This window comes from Chelonia mydas, chromosome 27 (assembly GCF_015237465.2).
Source record: "Chelonia mydas isolate rCheMyd1 chromosome 27, rCheMyd1.pri.v2, whole genome shotgun sequence".
Taxonomy (NCBI): domain Eukaryota; kingdom Metazoa; phylum Chordata; order Testudines; family Cheloniidae; genus Chelonia; species Chelonia mydas.
Window position 1 is genome coordinate 6,870,012 of NC_057860.1, and position 26,329 is coordinate 6,896,340.

A 26,329-nucleotide genomic window follows, 5' to 3' on the forward strand; every position below is an offset into this window, starting at 1 on the left:
TTGTTCTGCAGTAAGATGTGCCACATGCAAAATACATGAAGAGTGTTGAGGTAGAATGGCTTTGTTGGCCTTCACTAGCAATGAATTGCTTTACTCACTTTTGGCTTCACCAGTAAGAAGTATTGCAGCCATTCCAAATGCCTGCTGATAACACCTTTCATAGAATATCAGGTTTGGAAGGGACCTCAGGAGGTCATCTAGTCCAACCCCCTGCTCAAAGCAGGACCAAGCCCCAATTTTTGCCCCAGATCCCAAATGGCCCCCTCAAGGATTGAACTCACAACCCTGGGCTTAACAGGCCAATGCTCAAACCACTGAGCTGTCGCTCCTCCCCTTTATACTAGAACTGATCAAAACATTTTCACAGGGGAAAATGCAGTTAGTTGAATTAACATTTTCTGCATGAAAAGACAGATTTCAGCAGAATTTTCCTTCATGAAGAACAAAACGTTTTGGTTTGGTTTGGCCATTTGAAATGGCTCAAACTATTTAGTTTAGCTCAGTTAAAACCCCCTTTTGCTATCCGTGCGAACAAAGTTTAACAGCTTTAAGATAGTTTTGTTTTGGTTGCATTGTACAAGAGGACAAGCTCAGATTATTTGGCTATGTCTACATGGTGGTTAAGGGGGTTTTCAATGGAGTTCAGTGGAGCTGAGCTAACAGTTGAAAAACACACCTTTTTGCTCTTGTTGACACGGCCTTTATTTGTAATAAGTCTCTGAGATATAAATGCAAGCCCAGTGGTCATATAAACTCTCTTTTTTCTGTGTGAGCACTCTAGCCTTCGAATTCATTATAAGTGATGTCATAACCATAGTTGTATTGCCATCTAGCCCTAAAGTGTATGTTCTTTCCCTGTGTTTCTTCTTTACAGTACGCTTTGCACCTTATAGACCTCCAGACATCTCCCTGAAACCACTGCTCTTTGAGGTGCCAAGCATCACCACAGAGTCTGTGTTTGTCGGACGGGACTGGGTGTTCCATGAGATAGATGCACAGTTGCAGAGTGCCAATGCCAGTGTGAACAGAGGTGTGGTGATTGTTGGGAACATTGGCTTTGGTAAAACTGCCATTATCTCCAGACTGGTTGCTCTCAGCTGCCATGGCACACGAATGAGACAGATTGCCTCTGATAGCCCACATGCCTCCCCAAAACGTAAGTACTGCTATACAGAAAGAGCTCTGAAATGCATGAATCTCATACGTTTATTTGTTTAGCACTTTTCACCCACAAGGATCCCATTACCACTTCTTCCCCTCCCCCAATAGACCAGTTCAGAGATTGTTGCCAAACCTGCCATCATGGGGCCACCTGTCATGGTTTACTGTTCATGTGCCAGACCTGGACAATGTGGAGCATGACCTGGTTCCTGCCAGCTGAGGCTCCCTGAGGAATCAGGCTGCCTTTTCTGCTGTTGGCCCCTGGCTTGGGCACATCATGGGTTCTCCCGCTGGCATGCTTAATGGGAAACCTCCATCTGTTATTTCCTAACTTGTTACTGCAACACACATTTATGCTGGATACATCACCTATTCCTTCCTGTACAATTGATCTATCCCCATCCATTCTGGTAGAGCAGCTTGGGGTGGGTCACACACCGCATCTTGAGCCTGGCAACTGCTTTTCCTCCTTCACACCAGCATAAATCACTTAACCCTCCACTGAAATGCAGCCACCTTGCAGGTAGAAAGCAGCAATAGCTTAATACCACACACAGGACAATTATAAGGGTAAAACAGGAATGAAGAAATACTCTATCCTACTGAAATTATAGTTAAATCTCTTGTTGGACAAATGCTGTTTGCTAGAATGAAATATTCTCATCCACATATAAGCATCTGAAATGAGACAAAATGTTGGTTTTCTGAAATATTGAATGTCACCTTCCAGAGCAAAATGGACAATGTGTAATGAAAGGCAGGGTTTGTTTATGTATTTTAACTAAAGCCTGCAATGCACCTGCTGGATGATTCTCTCAGTCTATTTAGAGAGATTGTGAGGGAGATTATAGAGGCTATAGTTTAAATGTTTTCAAACTAAAAACCACACACACAGTTGAGACCTGGAGGCTTTGAATAGGAAAATGTTCTACAGTCCTCACATGCAAAGCACAGAAAAGAGATCCTTGTACAAACCAAACACATACAGGCTTTCAGTTCTTACTCCAGCACTTCCTTGAAGTAGCAGTAAATTGGATAGAGCCCCAGCTCTAAATTCTGGGAAATAAGTGAATCACAAATTGTGGCTGGGGTTATTTGTTTAATAAGGAGCTCTGAGCTCCTCAGAATAAGAAATAACACATTTATTCTGGAAAAAGCCATATATAGAATCATAGAAGATTAGGGTTGGAAGAGACCTCAGAAGGTCATCTAGTCCAACCCCTTGCTCAAAGGAGGACGAACCCCAACTAAATCATCCCAGCCAGGGCTTTGTCAAGCCGGGCCTTAAAAACCTCTAAGGATGGGGATTCCACTGCCTCCCTAGGTAACCCATTCCAGTGCTTCACCACTCTCCTAGTGAAATAGCGTTTCCTAATATCCAACCTAGACTTCCTGCACTGCAACTTGAGATTATTGTTCCTTGTTCTGTCATCTGCCACCACTGAGAACAGCCTAGCTCCATCTTCTTTGGAACCACCCTTCAGGTAGTTGAAGGCTGCTATCAAATCCCCCCTCTTCTTTTCTGCAGACTAAATAAACCCAGTTCCCTTAGCCTCTCCTCATAAGTCATGTGCCTCAGCCCCCTAATAATTTTTGTTGCCCTCCACTGAACTCTCTCTAATTTGTCCACATCCTTTCTGTAGTGGGGGGCCACAAAACTGGACACAGTACTCCAGATGTGGCCTCGCTGGTGCCAAATGGAGGGGAATAATCACTTCCCTCGATCTGCTGGCAACGCTCCTACTAATGCAGCCCAGTATGCCGTTAGCCTTCTTGGCAACAAGGGCACACTGTTGACTCATATCCAGCTTCTCGTCAACTGTAATCCCCAGGTCCTTTTCTGCAGAACTGCCGCTTACCCAGTCGGTCCCCAGCCTGTAGCAGTGCATGGGATTCTTCCATCCTAAGTGCAGGACTCTGCACTTGTCCTTGTTGAACCTCATCAGATTTCTTTTGGCCCAATCCTCCAATTTGTCTAGGGCCCTCTGTATCCTATCCCTACCCTCCAGCATATCTACCTCTCTTCCCAGTTTAGTGTCATCCGTGAACTTGCTGCGGGTGCAATCCATCCCATCATCCAGATCATTAATGAAGATGTTGAACAAAACTGGCCCCAGGACTGACCTCTGGGACACTCCGCTTGATACCGGCTGCCAACTAGACATCGAGCCATTGATCACTACCCTTTGAGCCTGACAATCTAGCCAGTCCTTAACCTGTTCTTTCATCACTGAGGGCTGCTCACCTCCTCCTCATACTGTGCTGCCCAGTGAAGCAGTCTGGGAGCTGACCTTGTCTGGGAAGACTGAGGCAAAAAAAGCATTGAGTACTTCAGCTTTTTCCACATCATCTGTCACTAGGTTGCGTCCCCCATTCAGTAAGGGTCCCACACTTTCCCTGACCTTCTTCTTGTTGCTAACATACCTGTAGAAACCCTTCTCATTACTCTTCACATCCCTTGCTAGCTGCAGCTCCAATTGTGCTTTGGCCTTACATCCCTGCGTGCTCTAGCAATATTTTTATACTGCTCCCTATTCATCTGTCCAAGTTTCCTTACTTCTTGTAAGCTTAGCTTTTGTGTTTAATCTCACTGAAGATTTCGCTGTTAAGCCAAGCTGGTCGCCTGCCATATTTGCTATTCTTTCTGCACATCGGGATGGTTTGTTCCTGCGCCCTCAATAAGGCTTCTTTAAAATACAGCCAGCTCTCCTGGACTCCTTTCCCCCTCATATTAGCCTCCCGGGGATGCTGTCCATCAGTTCCCTGAGGGAGTCAAAGTCTGCTTTTCTGAAATCCAGAGTCCATATTCTGGTGCTCTCCTTTCCTCCTTTTGTCAGGTTGCTGAACTCGACCATCTCATGGTCACTGCTGCCCAAGTTGCCACCCACGTCTGTTTCCCCTACCAATTCTTCCCTGTTTGTGAGCAGCAGGTCAAGAGGAGCACGGCCCCTAGTTGGTTCCTCCAGCACTTGCACAGGAAGTTGTCCCCAACGCTCTCTAGAAACTTCCTGGATTGTCTGTGCACTGCTGTTTTGCTCTCCCAGCAGATGTATCTATCTTCATTTATACACATTCAAAAAACAAACTCTGTTAATACGTTTAATAACTTAAGTATTGATCAGGTGACCCAAAAGTCCTATAAGAAGTATATTATTGGTGTTAGTGAGCTAGAAATAAGCAAAATCCCACTACAGTTTCTTCATAACTCAGACAGGCAGATAGAGCTGCTGATGTGTTCACATGGGCAAAACATGAATTTGTTAATTAAACATACGAATTAAGTATTTAGACAGTGGACGCCACCCTTATTGTTTCTACCAGCAGATAAATGGATCATAGTTTAAATTATTATTTCAAGTCAAAGTCAAGGGTACATTATAGCATTCAGGAAAATTCTGTGCTAGTAGGGTCTGTGTTTGAAGAGACTGTTGCTATTAGCAAAAAGAAAAGGAGTACTTGTGGCACCTTAGAGACTAACAAGTTTATTTGAGCATAAGCTTTCGTGAGCTACAACTCACTTCATCTGTAGCTCACGAAAGCTTATGCTCAAATAAATTTGTTAGTCTCTAAGGTGCCACAAGTACTCCTTTTCTTTTTGCGAATACAGACTAACACGGCTGCTACTCTGAAACCTGTTGCTATTAGAATACTCTTAAAGTACAATTTTTTTAATCAAAAAAATTTGAAATCAATAACTTCTGGTTGCAAAATAATGTAGTTTGAAAGAGTTAACAGTAAAAACATGCCATATATCTTGACATTTACAGAGGTCTTCTAGTTTGTGCCACATCACTCTACCCAGGCAAGCAAATCTGATTAAATGAGATTTAGAATCAGTTATGCTTTAGACATGATTCCAATATCAAAGAATATCATAGTTGGAAGGGACCTCAGGAGGTCATCTAGTCCAACCCCCTGCTCAAAGCAGGACCAAGCCCCAGATTTTGCCCCAGATCCCTAAATGGCCCCCTCAAAGATTGAACTCTCAACCCTGGGTTTAGCAGGCCAATGCTCAAACCACTGAATTATCCCTCCCCCCACAAATCATTACTTTCATGCAGATCTATCCCAATATCCTAATGCTCCTCTGGGTATCATCTCGTACTTCTCTCTTTCTGGTTACTTTACTTGGTTGTGAATTGGGATGTTAGTTACCGGGTTAACTGGTCCCCATTTATACATGTGCTCAAGAAAGGCTCAGGACTAAATTAGAAGAAGCATTTAGATGGGAGGCCTATGGGCAGAAGTAGTAGAGCATTGCCCAACAATATATCTGACTCTATGGAGAGGGGCCACATTATCATGAGTATTAAATTCACTAAATACTGTATGTATTTAATGACTAAGATTAACATGAAGAAAATGAGTAAGATGAGGTTAATCCTTTATCTCTGCTGTCCTTCCCCTGTTAGTTCTGGCAGAAATGTGTTCAGGAGAGTTTCCCCTGAGTGCACCCCTATACTGTTCAGAGTCTTAGACTGCTTACAGAAAATATATTAACCGCTTTAATGGATTGTTAGAAGATACCTTATTGTGTGCTTTGTAATTGTCTCAGTCATGGTTGGCCTGTAGAAATCGGTTACCCTCTTTGTTTGGTACAGATGTGGATGCAAATAGAGAGCTACCCCTTACACAGCCACCTTCTGCTCACTCGTCAATCACGAGTGGAAGCTGCCCTGGAACGCCTGAAATGCGCAGACGCCAAGAAGAGGCCATGCGGAGGCTTGCTGCACAGGTATTGAAAGAGTTTCTTGATGACCTTTTCTGGGAATGTGTACTGTTTAATCACTGAAGTTGTCTTAGTATACATCACACAAAAATGTGGATATTGACAGAGGACAGTGAGTATGCAGATGCTTACAAGAGAGGGTATGGGGAAGACCTTCCAGAGCAGTTTTATTACCTGAGAAAAGCTATTTCTCTTTACAATGAAATTCTCAAAACATCAAGAGTTCATCTCGTACTCTGAGGGTTGATCTTTCACAGCCACCAGACGGCATATTAAAGGCTGTAGAACAGGGTTACCATAGTAATTATTCCTCTTTCTTGAAGAATGGAGTGAATTCCAGATGAAATTGCTGAGTAAGTGTCCAGTGCTCGCTTTTGTAAGAGATAACTGCTTGGGTTGCATGACTTCTTGGATGAAGCTGTAGAATGTGAATTGTTGTGCTTTGTGGGATACTTGCACCTTTTTGAGTAACGTCCACATAAATAGATCAGAACGCTTTAAAAAGTGATTTGCAAATCAGTTGCTATATTGACTGGAAAGGATTATATATCATGTTACCATAGGCTGACATTTACATCCTGGGTTATATGGTACCTTTAAGATACAGTCCTGCTTTGCTGATGATGTGAAAGTGGCAAAATATTGCTAAGAACTCTGGGGAGCTTTGCTGGGGAAATTTTTTAAAGGGTGCATGTAGTTTGTGCTTTCCAATTCCCTGCTCCTGCACTGGGGAGGAAAATGTCCAGCAAACTCTTAGTGCTAAGTGATTGCCAGCACTTACTTTGCTTGGCTTTTGTACCAGGTATATTGTTGCCCGTTATTTGTTTTACATAGCACCCAGATGGCAAGGCAAAGAGTGTGTGATGAATGTCTGTATAAATAAATATTAGAACTTTCACAAGTGTTCTCCTCTTCCACATATGGCTCTTGGAAAGGAATGCAACTGCCAGCTCTGCATTGTGCAGCATACATTAGTCATTATGTTCCTTGTATGTTGTACACGTCGCACACTGTCAGAACGGCCAGTAAGAGAGTGTTATCTCTCCCTAAAATATCTCATTTATCGAAAGACTTTTTTCACTGAGTTCTCAAATAATCCTGCTGGATATGTATCTGACAAATGGATATATTTTTAGCTCCAATCTGCTCCTTTCCTTAAAAAGAATATAACTTTACAAAGCCAAAGTGTGTGACTTAGGGCTAATCTACACTGGCAACGTTAAACCACCTCCACGAGGGGCGTAGCTACCAGCGCTGGTGCACTGTCTACGCTGGTGCTTTAGAGGGCTGAAACTTGCAGTGCTCGGGGCGGGGAGGGGTTTCACACCCCTGAGCGAGAAAGTTGCAGCGCTGTAAAGTGCCAGTGTAGACAACCCCTTTGTTTCAACTAGTGTGGCACATCCCACTTCACATCCAAAGACTGTGGCTTTACTTTTGGCATTTTAGATCAATTAGGGAGAAAAGAGAAACAAGTCGTGGTTTTTAGGCCAAAAAATCTGACCTGCTATACCTTGGCTATGGCCCCATTTGGAAGGACTTTTAACACCGAATCCATCCTCCGCTGAAAATTTAACCCCCACAAAAAAGAGAAAAATGGAAAAGCTGATGTGCTATGTACCATCAGACTAACTAAAAGGCAGGGGACCTACGTGACCTCCTATTGTATCAGCTTTGCATCTGTTAGTTTGTTCAGTTGTTAATCTGACGGTAAATCTTATCTTGCCTATTGTAAACATGGACTGATTCCAAAACTAACTAACTAACTGGATTCCAGAGCATACTGTGTCCTCTCAGAGGTGACCAGTGCTTAGGTTGATTAGTTGACCTTTACGTCTTTGGCAGCATCCATTAAAAAAAAACAAACAGCTGATACTTCATGGAAAACTTTGAAAAAGTCTTTTATGAAACAATTCTGGTGACATATCAAAGATTTAATTTCTTTCTTCCATTAGGCCCTAATTCAGAAAAATCTTCTTTTTAGTACATTACAATAACTTCCACAGCCAGTCGTGGAGAATGTCACAGACATCAGAGGTATGATCATCTGCAGGCCTTATCAAAAACAAGATCTCATGTTAGATAGAAGTTAGTAAGAGCTGCTTATTTGGAGTAGCAGGGCAACCAGCATCAAGATATCCTGTGTGCATGTCACTATCCTGAGTAATTTTTAAAGAAATACAGAAAAGAGCTGAGACATTAAATAGCCCTAAGTACTGATATTCCAGCTCTTTGCCGGTGGCAGGTGTGAAGGACGTTGTCAGTATACAGTGTACAGAACAATAAAGAAAAATAACCTGCCCATTATGGAAGTCCATGAATAAAAGAGTAAAGAGCCTTGTTGACATAGGCTACAGAAATCGGGGGTGAAAACATGCCATCAGCATCAGCTCTTCCAAATCTCTCCTTCAAATTGACTTCTCCCCTGGAGCTCATAGGTTTTGAGTTTATAATAATAGAGGCAAAAGGCCTGTGATTCCCTCCCCTGGATTTTCCAGTGTGTACTGTCTTCTCTATGGCTGTTTTCAGACTGTGAGCTCTTGGCGGCAGGAGCTGCCTTTTATCTTTGGCTTTGTACCAATTTTGATCACATTGGTAGCATTAAATTACTAATAAAAAGTATCAGAGAGAGCTGCATGTGAGCCTATCGTTTATTTTAAGTTTCTTTGCCATACTATTAGGGAGAAGCTTTTCACTGTTCTCTGAGGGAGCAGTCTGAAGTCTTTCATGATTTATAGTCCCTTAGCCATCAGGGAGAAGAAATATCTTTAGAAATAAGCCAATTTAGACAACTAGCAAGCAGATCTATTTCCCATGGAAAACTACCGAAGAAAATGAGTTATTGCGTTCTGAAAGCACTTCCTTCCCCTCAGCACTGCACAGAAGTTACCTGAAATTAACCCCCCCCCCATAACAAAGCTGTTATCAAAAGCAAAAATTATCAGAAACAATGGACATTGTCCTGTTCCCATTGAGCTCTGGCAAGACTCCCACTGAGGTCTCTGATTCATCAATCCCGTACTTTGATCATAAAATTGAAACTTTGGCACAGGAATAACTACCATGGAAGGAAAGGTTGCTTCTTTTTGGAGATTTCAGTGTTTCCCTGAAGTAATTAAGGAAAACAGAGATCTTAAACCAAATGTAAAGTGTGTTAGAAATATCAAACTATCAAGGTATTTGTTTGGCTCTAAAACCCTGAATTGCTGTGATCTTTTTTGGAATTTTTCTCTGAAACAGGCTCACTGAATCCATCTAAGCCTTTGCAAGAGGAAACACTGAGATTACCACTCTGTAAGATTCATGAACAGAAATATTGAAAATGTAATGCCACTGTGTATCAGTGTTACACCCTCACTAGGAGTATTGCATTATGTTATCCTCCAAACAGCATCAGTTATAGATGTTTGTGTTTGGAAGGTGATATTGTAGTAAAGGGAGTGCTGGAAGGCTGACATCCCTTGCACAATGGTTAAGATTGGGGTGTTTGGTCTGTGGTGTTAGTAATTTTGGAAGTGGTAAGGCATCTCCCTGCCGCTGAACAAGTAGAGGGTTAAATGGCTTAACTATTCATTACCTTGCTTTTTGTGGTTTAGTGAAGCTTGTTATGTGTATAGCAACCTTAATTTTCCCAACAAACATTTTTGTGAATTAATTTCCTAGTTTTCTTTAAATGTAGCATTAAATGGCTCACCTACATGGAAATCAGAACAATCCCTACTTCTCTTCCGCCTCCCCTCCCCCGGCTTCCCTAGCCTGGGAATAACAGCCAATGGCATTAGCAGTCTCAGGCCAGTGAACTTCCCATGATTCTTTGCAGAGGAGCTTTCCCGAGATGAACCATGAGAAGTTTGTCAGACCCCAAGGCCTGGCTCAGTAATGAAGCTCAGAGCACTGCTTGTCAGGGGAGATTGCCTGCCTCATTCCTCCACCCTTCCACCCCCCGCAGTTTTTAAGTGTTGAGATATGGGGAGAAGAAACAGGTGAAGATTGCAGAGAAAGAGAGCAAGGGAAGCTGTATTGACAAATACAGGCATTCAAAAACCCTGGAACAGACTGCTCAGGATCATGAGACTGTCTTGGAAAAATCATAACCTTTCAATAAGACACATGTGTCTTCATCTGCCTTCTGATTTTTGAGCTTTTGGGTTGATGCCACCCACTCCCAATTTGTACATGATTGTTTCGGGCTCAGAATTCAACCTTGTATGCACAAACAAAAATGGGAGCTGCCCCAGTGGCTACCAGGTGAAAGATTCCACTTACTTGCCCCAAGCCCCTGGAGGACAATGGAGCTGCCACTCTATCCCTCTCCACCCCTTGCCCCTCTCATTGTCTTTCTCCTTTCTGAGCCTTGTTTCCCCACCCTGTCTTCTGGGTCAGTCCTGTTCCCCTTTGTGCTCCTCCATAGCGTCTTGTCTTCCATGTGTCCTGCACCTCCCCAGTCCCTTTCTCTTCACGTTCTTCCTTCCATCTGTCCGCTTCCTCCTCAGTCTCCATCCTGAACACACACCCCAGTGCTGCCTTCTGACGGCGGGGAGGGCTCCCCCTTCCCTGGTAAATTATGTGGGTTTGGGTTTTTATAATATATATTTAATATGAAAATAGGTTTTTAACAAAGCGAATTTCCGAGTTATTTAAGGTTCCGCCTACTAAAGATGAGCGGTCTGCTGGCATGTCCCCAGTGTTGAGGTTATATGTAGTGGGCCAGATCGTCAATTGGTGGAAGTTGACAGCCGTGGAGCTACACCAGGTTACGCCAGCTGAGGAGCTAGCCCAATATATGTGAAAATCGAGTGGCATGTACCTGCTGAATCTGTCTGCTGAATGTTATTGTATAATACCCCCCCCCCCCCCATCTAAGGTCTTGTCTACGTGGTGTAGCAATGCTCATTGCAGCGATGGGATTTCTAAACTGCACTGACGTGCTGCACGCTAATTGTTCTCTAGTGTGCTTTAACTAGTGTGTTTCAAATGTTTAATGTGCACTAGGGAACTTTTAGTGCACACCTACAGAGTCTACATGGACCGATTAATGCACAACACATGGATGCGCTGTAGCAGTCACACCTAAGTAGTGTGCAATATCGCACTGTATAGTTGAGCCCTAGGTGTCACACTACAGTTACAGCATGGGAGATAGGGGTTGTGAACTCATGGAAAAAGAGTAGAGAGGAAGGGCAGAAAGGCCTGGAGTCCATTCTAAAAATAAAATCTAAGATCCCATAAAAAGAACACTAATGTGACTTATGTTTAGCATGAATTTCTTTTTGAAGTTCCAGTTTTAACAGTTAGATGAAATAGTGACCATAACATTTACTTTTCAGGGCATGAAGACATCTGTCTAACACCCTCATGTTGTGGTCTAACCAGCCCTAAATCCTCTCTATGTTTGGAGTCCAGGTTTATAATCCTTTGTCTGCACCATCTATTGATCTTAGACAAATTTTTTCTTTTTTTTCGCCCTTGCTTTGTGTGTGTATTTCTTTCTCCATTGAAACACTTTTCTATCTAACTTCCTCTGGCCAGGAGGGGCCTCCACCAACAATCACCCAAAAACTAAACCATTACACTAATATTTAGCTGTTTTCCAGAATTCAGTGAGAAGTTGCAGTGTTGCTTTCCTAGCACCAGATGGTGCTGTGTAAAGGTATAAATAGGATTTGCATGCCCGCAGTGGTTTTCAACATGTGGTCCGCAGACCCCTGGGGCTCCCGCAGACTATGTCTAAGCGGCTAGAGAAAGGTGACTATGAAAATAAAGTTTCAGATCCCAGAAAAGGCATTCTGTTTTTCTGATCAGTCAGAAGTATGTGAATACTCCACATACAGGTCAAAACCTGTAAGGGTTGTTGTTACCATAGAAGTCCGCAGTTTAGCGCCCTCGGGGCAGCTCTACCAATTTTGCCGCCCCAAGCAGTCACCGCCGAATTGCTGTTGCCGCAATAGCAGCGGAGCTGCTGCCAAATTGCCGCCGCGCCCGGAAGAGCCGCGGAGCTGCCACCCAAAAGCCACTGCGGCGGGAAGAGCCGCGGAGCTGCCGCCAAATTGCCGCCGTGGTACACGGACTGCTGCCCCGTTCTGAATGCCGCCCCAAGCACCTGCTTGCAAAGCTGGTGCCTGGAGCCAGCCCTGAGCACCCTTTCTCACGTTGCGTCAAATGCGGTGCCGAGCACATGCAACATTTATAGTTGAATTCTGTTCAGTCAGTTTTCTGTGTAAGACTTCTATGGGAGGGGTCCGCAGAGCACAGGTTGAATTTCCAAAGGAGACCGCACCTCCATTCGAAAATGAAAAAAAGGTTGAAAACCACTGCCCTATGGTGATGTTACCGTAGCTTTTGAAAGTTGATCCCCTCGCTCAGGAAAATGAAACCAGTCATGTCCCCCTTGCAAAGGCCAACCCATCTTATTTATACATCTTCTGCCCCCCCCCCCCCCCGGCATGCTAGCCCTTCACATCGTCCCAAGGGGGCACCATACATAACTGTAGCTCAGTAGCTCCGTTCCCCATAGTGTTAATACACTTGACCGACAGCATTACTGCTGACTTGGGAGGTCCTTCCCCACGCTCTCCTAGCCAAAAGAAAGAATCATTTATGATTGCTGGGGCACCTGAAAAGAATGGGAATACTCTCCTCTGATGGAGAGGTAGAAGAAGAAATAAAATCCACTGCAGCTGAGACCTGATGCCTTGTAACACTAATGTGTTTCAGCAGGCGTGTACTAACATCCTCAGCTACGTAGAAATAATGAAAGAACCTTCCCTATAAACAGGGTCCCCACATATATACACAGTCACGAAATAATAAAATACAGTGATGCTGATTTCCATTTCCATTATTAAAACTAAAATATTACTTGGCGAATGGCCTTTTGGCAGGTAAATGGATTATGCTGTATTTATTTCCAAACCATTTTGTGTGATTGAAAAAGAGATAAATCCTGTTAGATACTAAAATTTGATTAAAACACAAGTTTGTAGCCTTGTACTAAAAGCAGGGATGCACTGTAGGGATTTGAACATTTTTCTAAGTGTGTCAGAGGTGACAGGCCCTCAATATTGAGATACTTTGGCTGTATAAGAAGACCTAAGACAGAACAGACTCCTCATGTCAATGATGGCACGTTACAAAATTGAACAGACAAATCATGTCTATAGGCATGATGTCAAAGGAATGCTGTCTTGAGTGGAAGATGTTACATGTCACATGAAGTGCCCAAGAACTGCTTAAAATGGCCCATCCTATTAAATAAAATATCTTTCAAAAGTGATATTTCCTAACCCTTCCTTTCTCCCCTTCGTACTCCTTCTCCTTTGAGGTTCATTCTGTCTAGCCTTTCTTTCTTCTTTTACTCTTACTGGCCATTATTTACTGCCACTCCTAACTCCCCATCCTCCTTTTTCATTTGTCTTCACCTCCCAGGTGCTACATAATCTTCCCTTACGTACATCACTGATCTCATTTTTCCTGCTCCGTATTCACCTCCCAAACCTTTCTCTCCTTACTGCTGCATTCCTCTCCTTCCTCTCTCAGCTTTGTTCCTTTACTGAGGTTGCTCCATATTCTTGGAAATATCTTCCTGTTTTTATCTACCAACCACTGTCTCTTTCCTTCTTTAGATGCCTCCTTAAATCCCACCTATACCAGGAAATCTTCCTTCCTCCCTCTAATCTTCTGTAATCCCGCCACCATTTTTAATCTGAACCAAAACCCAATTCAAGTCAAGTAAAATTTAATTATTGTACTGTGCTGTACAGGTCAGATCAAATCAGTGGCTTGACCTTGAAGGTATAGTGCATATAACGCTCATACACAGAGTGTGGAAAACCCATTCTTCACTGGGAGAAATGCAGATCTGTGTGTCTTCTCTAGCGATCAGTATTGAATGTTCCTGCTGATCCCCACATCCAGAAAAGGGTGACTGAAGAGGGAACAGAATGAAGTGGTGAAGGAGAGAAAGAGTGAGTGGTGACAGTTGTTTGAGGCTGAATGGAAAAAGTGACTGGTGAAGGTTGGGCCACAATGGAGAGAGAGGTTGCGGAGGGGGAGGGACGGAAGCAGAGAGATTGGAGAGGCAAGAATAGAAAAAATGAGCAGAGGAAGATCTCAGTTTTTGTGACACTTACTAGCCAAGAGCAATGTGACTAGTCTGGGTAAGATTCAATGTCAGTATCATAGTAGGAGCCCCAAAACAGGCACTCTTGGTAGCCAGGAGGATGATGCACAAAGCATTTCTCACTAATGGAGAAATTAATTGCTCCTTCACCTCACTTCAGGAGTGGCAGCACCTTTCCTATTGGCATTTGGCTACTAGAGTCAGTATTCTAGTTTCTACTTATCGGATATTTTTTTAAGCCCTGTAATGTGTTAAAAACAAAAAAGGCTACAAAAATTGTGATAATCATATTTCTTTGTGTCAAGATTCCTTCCCCACTCTGAACTCTAGGGTACAGATGTGGGGACCTGCATGAAAGACCCCCTAAGCTTATTTTTACCAGCTTAGGTTAAAAACTTCCCCAAGGTACAAACTTTGCCTTGTCCTTGAACAGTATGCTGCCACCACTAAGCGTTTTAAACAAAGAACAGGGAAAGAGCCCACTTGGAGATGTCTTCCCCCAAAATATCCCCCCAAGCACTACACCCCCTTTCCTGGGGAAGGCTTGATAATAATCCTCACCAGTTGGTACAGGTGAACACAGACCCAAACCCTTGGATTTTAAGAACAATGAAATATCAATCAGGTTCTTAAAAGAAGAATTTTATTTAAAGAAAAGGTAAAAGAATCACCTCTGTAAAATCAGGATGGTAAATACCTTACAGGGTTATCAGATTCAAAACATAAAGAATCCCTCTAGGCAAAACCTTAAGTTACAAAAAGACACAAAAACAGGAATATACATTCCCTCCAGCACAGCTTATTTTACCAGCCATTAAACAAAAGAAAATCTAACGGATTTTCTAGCTAGATTACTTACTAACTTAACAGGAGTTGGAAGGCTGTATTCCTGATCTGTTCCCGGCAGAAGCGTCACACAGACAGACAAACCCTTTGTGTCCCCCCCCTCCCCACCACCCCCCCCAGATTTGAAAGTATCTTGTCCCCTCATTGGTCATTTTGAGTCAGGTGCCAGCTAGGTTACCTTAGCTTCTTAACTCTTTACAGGTGAAAGGGTATTGCCTCTGGCCAGGAGGGATTTTATAGCACTGTATACAGAAAGGTGGTTACCCTTCCCTTTATATTTATGACACTTTGTTATACAACAAAGTTGGAGAGCCAGGTGGTTCTAGGAAATTAACCTTTCCAAAATGTACTGCTCTGCATTATTTTATCTCTTTTCAAGGGGTGCGCAAGCTAAGTTGCCAAGGAATTGTTTTAGCACTATCTGAGGTAGAAGCAAAAGATCTGAGTTCATACTTCTGCTGAGAGAGAGAGAGAGAGAGAGAATTCTCTGCCTTCAGGACCCACAACATTTTGAACTGAATCACTTGGAAGTATTTCTGTTTTTTCAAGTTTCAAAACAGAAACGTGTAAATTGCTTAAGAGCACTAACTCCACTGTACGCAGAAACTGTGCAGATGGTATGCCATGGTTGATTGGTTTCATGATCCCATGCACCAGCATGGGGAATCACTTGAGGGAAAATATGCATAAAACAAGAATAAATTACTTTGAAGCTGTCTTTAAAAAGAAAATACACAAGTGTGACCATTGATATTTGCTGTTTAATGTAAAGAATATAATGTCTTGACTCCTTAATATTTTACCTGGAATGGCTTGACTTGCACTTACAAAAGATCACATAGAAATTACTTGCTCAATCATCAGGAAAATAATGGAAATATACATTTTAAATGTAATCTTTTATTCTCAGTTCACTTCCATTGCATGCTTATTGTTTTCTTCTTTTCAGTGTAATCTATATTTAGAGAATTAGCACAATGTGTAAAAGGTGTTGGATAGAAAGCATTTGAGACTGGGTAAATTGAACTTTACTAAATACTTCAGCAAAGAACTCTCAGTGCTGCCTTCAGCTTCGGTGGTGACATTTACCAAAACCAAAAATGGGAGTAAAGTGAAAAGTCTCTTTTATTATTTATAACCTCCTTTGCACTTTTTGATGCCAAGGCTTAAAATGCAGTTAGGATGAGAAAAATGATGCCTTACAAAGTCATATCTGCTTGGTTCAGATAAAAATAAATGTTCACTCCTGACAGCATCTCAGAACGAGCACATCTTTGGATGTTCTAGAGGCTGTTGCCAACCAAGGGTTCATTATGGCAGTTCAGAGGCATTAAAGACCAAGGCATGCCACCCTACACCAGCAGCCATGAGCAATGTTGAGTAGCGGCTTATATCACCAAGGATCCATCTGTGGCTCCTCAAAGGACTAGATCCTTTGGGATTAAGAACACTTTGCACTAGTGCAGAAGCACGGCCCATAATTGGGGCCAATGTCATTACATTATGAATAGGGGAAAAATTAGCTTTTTAAATTTCTATCTGCTTCTCTCTCCTCACCCCCATGTTCAAAAACTATATATTGTTTTCTGAATTTCAGTGGGATTTCACCTCACTATATCATGTCTTTCATACAAAATGGACCCCCAAATGCATTGCAGAATAAAATAAATAGAGTTAAAATGAAGAACTATAGAAGAATGATATTGTCAATGAGATTTTAAAAGAGGTGGAAAGTGGATAGGGAAGCGTGCTATGGAAAGGCTGACCAAGATGACCGAAACTGAAAGGAAGAGGACACTTGCCTCCAAGTGGCCAGGTGTGGCGGAGAAAGAGAGAACAGCAGAGGGAACAGGGAGAGTTGTCCTCTACAGACTGAAGCAGTTTGTGACCTGGGGTGCCTAGGGCAGCTCTCACTGAAAATGCCAAGATCAGGGCAGGCTGCAAAAAGGAGCGCAGATTCTCCCAAAACTGGTGGCTAACACTGAAGTTAGACTCACCAACCAGTCGCAAACTGTGCTCCTGATCCCCCTCCCTGGTTACCAAGAAGCTGGAAAAAAAAATCACACAGCCCCCATTCCAGTTCTCAGCCTCCCAGTTAGCACAGAGGTCCAGTAAAGTGAGAAGTTACTTAAAAACTCTGCTCACTTATACAAAATGTTCTTCTGATCCCAAAGGGCCAGCCACCTTACCAGGTCAGCATCAGTCTGGATCTCACCCAAAATACCACACTGCCAGACAATCCTATTGCATCTAAAACTAAAGGTTTATTATAAAAGAAAAGAACAAGAAGAGAGTTCTTACATGATAAAGCAATCAGATACATACAGAGACTTCAGTGTCCATATATCAGATTCTTAGCAGTATTGGTGAGTTTGTTGGCTTGAAAGTCCCTCCGGAACACACCCAAAGCTTGGATGCGTCATTCAGTCATTTGTTCAGAGCTTCAGTTTGTAGAAAACCAGAGGTAAGAAGCAGGATTGAAGATAAATGGAGAGGATGCAGCTGCCCTTTATATTTCTTTTGCCATGTGGTTTGTACTTTCTGTGTCCCAAACACAAGCTTCACAGCACATGGCCTAGAGAAACCTTAGAGTTCTCTGTCCACCAGCCTGCCCCTACATGCCTTGCTGACTCGTAAGGTGTATCCCCTGGCTCCTTTCAGTGGGTTCATTGTACAGCTGATGGGCCATCGAACAGGCTAGGCAGTGCTGATGCCAATCTGTTTGGGGGTGTCACCCATAAAAACAGCACAAGTTTGGAAATACAGATATACCATACATGTCTATAACTTACAATACAAAGATGATACAAACATATAAACAAGATTACCATACTTGGCAAATCATAACATTTTCACTGACACCTTACACGGCATATCTGGCACACTCCAGTGCAATTTTATAATATTGGTATTAATAATAATATAAAGTGTCTCACAATTCCATACAGCATAACACAGTCCATGGAGGGAGGAGTTTTTAATCTGATCCTGGAACCAGTGGAAAGATGGAAAGGGGAAGGAGGATCTGGTTGCACTTCTGTTTATTTGAGAAGGTTGGCAGCAGTGAGACCGAAGAGCTGGGACTTAGGGATGCGATGGGGAAGGGGAGATTTTTCTTTAGTTAGTTCTCTGCAGGAGAACCTTTGGGAGAGAGGGTATGGAATGTAGAGTAAATCTGGCAGCCCCTTTGTTCAGGAGAATCTGTAATTTGCAGGTTTTGCAGTGCTGAAAGGTCCTCTTTTTAACATATTGCTGTATACCGTACATCCATTTCCATGCTTAGCTTGATATTTTAAAAACACCAAATAAAATGTAAGTTTAAAAACCAATCGCAGCTTATGACTGACAGGGGAGATCTGAAACAGCGGAGCACAAGTCTATCATGCAGTACTTCAGACAGATCAATTCGTTGTTGTCACTGTCTACTTTTGTGAATGGCTGCACTTTAATTCACTTGTTCCACAAGTGGCACATCTAATAATTTTTAAGGATCAGTACCTGTTTTTACCAGCTGATTCATCTGGATCAATGTCAGAGGCAGTTAACAGGGGTCCCTCTAAAGACCTGGCCTGCCGGAGTAAGTGAAATTCACAAAAAAGATGCTGCGTTAACATCTGTCTGACTGGTGTCTGATGTAGATATATTTTTGTTCTTTTCCCTTTGGTAGGTTGTCGCTTACCATTACTGCCAGGCCGATAACGCCTACACCTGTCTTGTGCCAGAGTTTGTACACAACGTGGCAGCACTGCTCTGCCGCTCACCACAGTTTGTAGCCTACAGGGAGCAGCTACTGCGGGAACCACATTTACAGAGTATGCTCAGCTTGAGATCCTGTGTTCAGGATCCCATGGCCTCCTTCCGGAGGGGAGTCCTAGAGCCCTTGGAAAATCTTCATAAAGGTACTGTGATTAAGACTGTTTTTAACCCTTATCAGCCTGAGAATTTTTAGCTTAGCTTTTCTTTGAGTGTGAGCCTCAAAACCAAGGAGCGGATGGATTCCATGTGTGAGCCCCTAGCGCACCAGGAAAATTCAAGAGTTGTAGAAGAGAAGGTAGGACTTAGGGAGGCTGAGAAAACAGACTCTTGTTTTGGTGGTAACTCCTCTTCCAACCCAGTCCTTCAGTTGTGTTTTCCAAGGCCGTGGAGTGAACACTTGACTTTTGGTTTCATTCACATCCAAAATATGGACCAAAAGATCTGAAAATGAATGCTGACAACATTTGCCTTGCACAGCTGTTCTTAGAATAGCATCTTTGCATTCATTTGTTAGGTCACTAACTTTTTCCTCCACTCAGTTACCCCTCCAAAATTCATTATTTAATCAGCTCTTGGGAATTCTCAGCCTCCAAACAAAAATGCTGACAGTATACAAGTCTGTCGATGACTTACGTAATGCTGCTTTGGGGAACTGGGTAACAGACCATATCCTAATTACTGACTCCGGAGATATAGCAAAAACCCTTCAGGACATTTCCATTTTCCCACATGCAGTGTCAGCTGTACCTGCTCCTCTTTCTTTTGTATACAAGAAAGATGCAGTTAGTTTTTCTTAATAGAGTGGCTAACTGTAAAACCTTTGACCTTCATAGCCATAGACACTATTCAGGTGTGGGTAGAGTGCAGAGCTCTGTTCCTCTCAAAACCATGTTTATACAAATACTGCATTGTGTAATATTGGCTGTGGAAATTGTTCAACACAATTGTATGTTTCATCCCAATGCAATAGATGGATCAAAGTGATATAAACACCACTCCAGTCATATTTAGCAGCTTTGTTGTTCAAATAAAGTTGCTATTTTGAAGCTGAGTGTCTAGATGCTAAATACTGACTTCAGTACAGGTGCAAAGGGACTATAAAGCTGGCTCAGCTGTCCAGCTGTGGATTCCCCTGGCTTGGGGAAATCTCTGAGTGTCATCAGATCAGCATTCTCTCCACCCTTTGCAACCACCCCTGGCATTAGGGGTTTGTTGGAGATGTGGCTGGCAGGCAGAGAAGTAATCTACAGCTGTTACAATGTCACCTGGGGGCCATTCCAGATGACGTAACTTAGAGCAGTTCTAGGATGCTTTAAATTATGCTGGCAGCCAAACTCATCCCCATCTGGCACCTAAGATCAGGGAAAATCAAGCTGATCTTGTGAAGCTAGGTTTTCCCTCTTCTGCCTTTCCCTGAGCATTGCTCAGCTGGATCCAGGGATCAAGACCCCAATCTTTCAGTGTTGCTGATTAAGATTGTTGGCAAACTAATTTGTACCAAGTGTTTTGTAACAAAATGAACGTCATATGGAAATTGGTTGAAGAAAATATGTAATATACAAGAATTTGTTAATATAGCAACAGACCCTTTACAAGGTGCTGTTGAAGCTTTAAACAGTAATTTTATTTATGAATTTATTATCAGTTTATTTATTATCTATTTATTATCAATTATTAATGCTGAATATTGCTGACAAACTGAGATTCACATTTTTCAAATGTATTTGAGTTTCAAGTAATAGAAACAACTTGTAGGGGAACCATGACCGTATTTCCTTCTCCTCCCCATCCCCCATATAAGCTTTATGAGAACCAGGAGATGTGGATGTAAAAATCAGGCTTCCATCGTATTTGCTCCAAGGTGAGAGAGTCGTAAGGGCTATTTCCTAGTGTGCCCTGTAATCCTGCTTAAAAGTTACGTGAAAAAACATATGTAATGATTTTAATGCAAAATAAACACCTTTTCTGTACACATGTGAACAGTAAATGGAGAAATACAAAAAGCTTGGGATGAAGAGATAATAATCGGACCATGAGATTTAATGTGTAGCTATTTTGAAGGTATTTATTCCCTGAAAGACCATAGGGGCAACGCTTTTCACCACCATACTGTTTATTTTAAATTTAATTAAATATTTCCTTAAGTGATTAAAGGGGAAAAGAAAAAGCTAACCCGCGAACTGTAATGCCTAACTTTCATAGCACAGTCCATCTGTAGTGCTTTACAAAGGAAGGTTAACACTGTATAGGTGGGGATCGTGAGTGTATTGCAAATGTAAATCAACAGCACTCCTCAGGAATAGAACCAGGTCTCCTAACTCCCAGTCCAAACCCACATTCACTAAGCAGCACTAACTTCCAGAAAGGTGCGGCCTGCAGCACACCCTAAAGGTGGCTAGACAAAGGCTCTGATGGACTTGCCAGAAAAAACAAATTCAAGATATCGGGTATGGCTACATTGCAATAAAAAACCTGCAGCACCAAGTCTCAAAGCTGGGGTCAGCTGACTTGGGCTCAGGCTGTGGGGCTATAAAGTTGCAGACTGGAGACTGAGTTCTGGGACCCTCCCCCGTCATCAGCCCTCTTGAATGTCTACACTGCAATTTTATAGCCTCTCAACTCAAGCCCCCGAGCCTGAATCAGCTGACATGGGCCAGCCATGGCCATGCCATGGGTCTTTTATTGCAGACGTTCCCATGAGGACCCTTTACTGAGAATGCCCTGCTCTTTGCCCTGGGGGGGACACAGCAAAAGCATTGTAGTCCCTTGTAGCTGCCATGACAGAGCATATATGGAGTTCCCTCTGAAATAAACAGGTCTTTGACCATTTAGTTTTAACTGCCATAATACAACCTTCAGATGGGTGATCAGGTGTTAAAAATAGCAAATAATCTAATTAAAAGGAGCAATAATTTTTTTAACTGCTCATTAAATATAAAATACGATTTAATTTACTGCTAAGAGAAAAGAGGGTAATTTATAGGGAGCTGACGCAAGGAACATCTCCACTGTATTAGAAATTAAATGCACCTGTTCTTTTGTGTTCTACAAAACGGTCCATTCCCTTTGGGAGGAGAGGAAAATTAAGGTGTCTTTCCATTTTCCAAGCTGATACATGAGATGTCTCACTGAAGTGGTCCCCATACAGAACTGATTCGTGTTCGTGACCCATACTTTCCGTTTATAGCCCCTGTAATAGTCACTGGATACTGTCTTGTGACATGGTTATTATTAAACTTTTGTGGCTCTGAACCAGATTAGAAAACTGGGGCCAGGGAATAGACCTGTTTCTTGTGTTCCACCTCTATTACACCTTCTTTGCCTGCCTGTTTCTTGTCTACAGATTTCAGCTGTGGCAAGATGACCACAAAAATTGGTTGTCTTTAATGCAACATAGTACAAAAAGCAATCTGAGCAGTTAAAATTCTGCTGCTGTTATCTGATGTGCTGATGGTTTGAAAATGTCTTGTCCTGCAGTCAGGGTCTACTTTTGAAGAAAGAATGCAACTATCTTTTGTACGTGTACAATAGTGCACTAAATATGTCCCTGGCTAGAATTTTTTAATGTATTACTAGACAATATTATACAGCGAAACTTGTCTTAAGCAGCCGCCAAAGGGAAAACCAGCAGTTGCCTTTCTCTAAAAGGAGGTCTTTGGTGCTAGGAAGGCTGCATCTCTCTCAGAGAGAGTGAGCTGTAATGGGTTAGATTATCAAAGCCAGATAATAGTAAGGCACCCATTTTGAAAGTCTGTGAAATTTGGACACCTAACTTCCTTTGACCCCTGTGAACATCCCAGACAGTGGGAGTAAACAAAAATTGCGAAATTCATAGATGTGACATCCCAACTAAAAAGCGCTGAGGGGGATAGTCCTTCATGGGTGAGAGATGGAGAGAATAACTGTATGAGGCCGTGTCTACACTATGGGCACTACTGTAGTGCCGTAGTGTAGACATTTTGTACAGCAGCAGAAGGATTTTTTCCATCACTGTAGGTAGTCCACCACCCTGACGGGCAGTAGCTAGGTCATTGGAAGCATTCTTCTCTCGACCTGGCCATGTCTACAGCAGAGGTTACGTTGACATAGATATGGGGCTCAGGGCTGTGAGTTCACACCCCTGAGTGCTATAGCTATGTCAATCTAAATGTTAAGTGTAGACAAGGCCTAAGTCTCCAACTTCTGATTCCATAAGTCCACTTGGCTGGTACAGAGAACCAGTTGACACAGAAAACCCCTTGTGATGCCGCACCAGCATAGAAGCAGATTAAGGAGCTGCTCTGGGCTGCAGTGGACCCCTCCCCTCCAGACCAGACCAGGACTGGAGGAGGGGTTAAAAAAAGGGGACTCTGCTCAGCTAGGGACAACCCGGGGAAGGGAAGGGGCTGTTGTGCTTTCCAGCTCCCAGAGAGAGAGGCTGACAGCCAACAGAGCCCCTGCCCGTGCAGGAGGAGGACGTGGATCCCTTGAGCTAAGAAGGGGAATGAGGCTGAGGTTTGTACTGGAGACCCAGGGAACTCTGAAGGGGACTGTGATACTGCCGTGGCCCTCTGAAGTAAGAGAGGCCAACGCCCCAACCAAAGCTGCAGATAGCTTTTCCTTTCTTCCTTTTTCTTCATACTTTTATTTAACCTTCTTTGCTGACTGTGGACAGTTTGGTTTGCTTCACATGGGACCCTGAGAGGGGAAGAAACAGCAAGGAGGTCTTGGCCGGAGGGTCGAGCACCCACCCACAAGAGGGACACATCCCTGCAGCACTGACTGGGATGGGTGCAATTGGACCCTGTGACAGGTGTCGGTCCTCCGAGCCCCTAGGGGCGATGGAGAGCTATGGTCTCCGTGGCAGGCCTCAGCCACACTTTCCGGGCGTTGGGGAATTAGCGGGGAAGGTGTGCCGGCAAGAGTCAGTAGCGCCCCTCGGGCAGGGGAGCGCCGGCACGAGTCAGTAGCGCCCCTCAGGCAGGGGAGCGCCGGCACGAGTCAGTAGCGCGCCCCTCGGGCAGGGGAGCGCCGGCAGGAGTCAGTAGCGCGCCCCTCAGGCAGGGGAGCGCCGGCACGAGTCAGTAGCGCCCCTCGGGCAGGGGAGCGCCGGCAAGAGTCAGTAGCGTCCCTCAGGCAGGGGAGCGCCGGCAGGAGTCTGTAGCGCCCCTCGGGCAGGGGAGCGCCGGCAGGAGTCAGTGGCGCCCCTCAGGCAGGGGAGCGCCGGCACGAGTCAGTAGCGTCCCTCGGGCAGGGGAGCGCCGGCACGAGTCAGTAGCCCCTCAGGCAGGGGAGCGCCCGCAGGAGTCAGTAGCGCCCCTCGGGCAGGGGAGCGCCGGCAGGAGTCAGTAGCCCCTCAGGCAGGGGAGCGCCGGCAGGAGTCAGTAGCACCCCTCGGGCAGGGGAGCGCCGGCAGGAGTCAGTAGCGCCCCTCAGGCAGGGGAGCGCCGGCACGAGTCAGTAGCGTCCCTCGGGCAGGGGAGCGCCGGCACGAGTCAGTAGCCCCTCAGGCAGGGGAGCGCCCGCAGGAGTCAGTAGCGCCCCTCGGGCAGGGGAGCGCCGGCAGGAGTCAGTAGCCCCTCAGGCAGGGGAGCGCCGGCAGGAGTCAGTAGCGCCCCTCGGGCAGGGGAGCGCCGGCAGGAGTCAGTAGCGCCCCTCAGGCAGGGGAGCGCCGGCACGAGTCAGTAGCCCCTCAGGCAGGGGAGCGCCGGCAGGAGTCAGTAGCGCCCCTCGGGCAGGGGAGCGCCGGCACGAGTCAGTAGCGCCCCTCGGGCAGGGGAGCGCCGGCAGGAGTCAGTAGCGCCCCTCGGGCAGGGGAGCGCCGGCAGGAGTCAGTAGCGCCCCTCGGGCAGGGGAGCGCCGGCAGGAGTCAGTAGCGTCCCTCGGGCAGGGGAGCGCCGGCAGGAGTCAGTAGCGCCCCTCGGGCAGGGGAGCGCCGGCAGGAGTCAGTAGCGCCCCTCGGGCAGGGGAGCGCCGGCAGGAGTCAGTAGCGCCCCTCGGGCAGGGGAGCGCCGGCAGGAGTCAGTAGCGCCCCTCGGGCAGGGGAGCGCCGGCAGGAGTCAGTAGCGCCCCTCGGGCAGGGGAGCGCCGGCAGGAGTCAGTAGCCCCTCAGGCAGGGGAGCGCCGGCACGAGTCAGTAGCGCCCCTCGGGCAGGGGAGCGCCGGCACGAGTCAGTAGCCCCTCAGGCAGGGGAGCGCCGGCAGGAGTCAGTAGCGCCCCTCGGGCAGGGGAGCGCCGGCAGGAGTCAGTAGCCCCTCAGGCAGGGGAGCGCCGGCAGGAGTCAGTAGCGCCCCTCGGGCAGGGGAGCGCCGGCAGGAGTCAGTAGCGCCCCTCGGGCAGGGGAGCGCCGGCAGGAGTCAGTAGCGCCCCTCGGGCAGGGGAGCGCCGGCAGGAGTCAGTAGCGCCCCTCGGGCAGGGGAGCGCCGGCAGGAGTCAGTAGCGCCCCTCAGACAGGGGAGCGCCGGCAGGAGTCTGTAGCGCGCCCCTCGGGCAGGGGAGCGCCGGCAGGAGTCAGTAGCGCCCCTCAGGCAGGGGAGCGCCGGGGTAGGGGAACGCAGGCCCACCCAACTCCACTGCCTTCCAGCCCAGGGCCCTGGCAGTGGCGGGAAGCGAAAGTCCCGCCCGCTGGGTCAGCGGGGCAGTCTGCGCCCGCTGACCAAACACACCCACCCCACGGTGTAGCTGGGCCCCTGGGCTACTTCCTACCCGGTCTGTCAGGCGGGTCGCTCCGGTCCCTCCATCTCCTCCGGGTATTCCGCTGCGGGCAGCTCCGGTCCCTCCATCTCGTCCGAGTATTCTGCTGCGGGCAGCTCCGGTCCCTCCATCTCGTCTGGGTATTCCGCTGCGGGCAGCTCCGGTCCCTCCATCTCCTCCGGGTATTCCGCTGCGGGCAGCTCCGGTCCCTCCATCTCGTCTGGGTATTCCGCTGCGGGCCACTCCCGCTCCCCTTCGGTATCGGACTCACGCTGGCCTGGGCTGCCGTCAGGCCCCTCCAGGTCCTCTGGGTATTCAGCAGCTGGCAGCCCTGGTTGCCACAGGCCTTCCTCCCGGTCAGGCTCCTCCTTGCCCAGGGCTTCGCCTGGGTCAGCAGCAGGATCGCAAGGGAGCAGCCTGTGTCTGTCTCCCTCCCTGGTGCTCTCTTCACTGGGCAAAGGGCCCCGCCCTTTGTACTTCCTATCCCACCCTTCCCCTTCCGGGGATTGGCGGAAGCTTGGCCTGGCCCCGTCCACTCAGGCTGCAAGTGTGGCTCTTTACCCTCTGGTTCGGAGGGGAGCCACCCTGGCTCCCTACAGACCCACACACTTGCACTCCCCACATACTCCTAAAGGGGGTTTCTGCCAAGGACAGATTTGTGACACCGCTATTTTTATTTAATGGACTGCAGCGTCATGAGACGTAGTTCCTCTTATTGGCATCGATTAATGCTAAACTTAAAGTTCAGCCTTCAAAATCTGCTCGAGAAATGTAACTTTATTGCATAAAAACCGCACCGTTTTTCCTCAGTAATTATGTTGTTAGCAGCATGAAAATTGCCCAGGGTCCTACGCTTAAAAATGTCCATGTACAACTGTCAGCAAACGTAATCGTCGAGATGGTCAGAGCCATAGAATTCAGATCCAAACTTCTCTGAAGTTCATGAGGCAGGGGTTTGTTCTGGACCCATCTTTACTGAACAGAGGGCAGAATTTTGAAAAGTTCATCTGACCAGCTCCTGTGCATGCAAACTGATTTGTGCTCAAAC

At 45.6% G+C, this 26,329-nt stretch overlaps 1 protein-coding gene across 8 annotated transcripts in view; it reads left to right on the top strand.

Annotated features, from left to right (window-relative positions):
- The window catches only part of TANC2 (tetratricopeptide repeat, ankyrin repeat and coiled-coil containing 2), a 675,729-nt gene that overhangs the window by 562,515 nt on the left and 86,885 nt on the right, over window positions 1–26,329 (top strand). For all 8 annotated transcript variants that reach the window (XM_037886783.2, XM_037886784.2, XM_037886786.2 and 5 more), the window contains 3 exons: window positions 875–1,156; window positions 5,763–5,896; window positions 18,520–18,751. In XM_037886783.2, coding sequence (XP_037742711.1) covers window positions 875–1,156; window positions 5,763–5,896; window positions 18,520–18,751 — 648 coding nt within the window. The remainder of the gene's footprint in view (window positions 1–874; window positions 1,157–5,762; window positions 5,897–18,519; window positions 18,752–26,329) is intronic.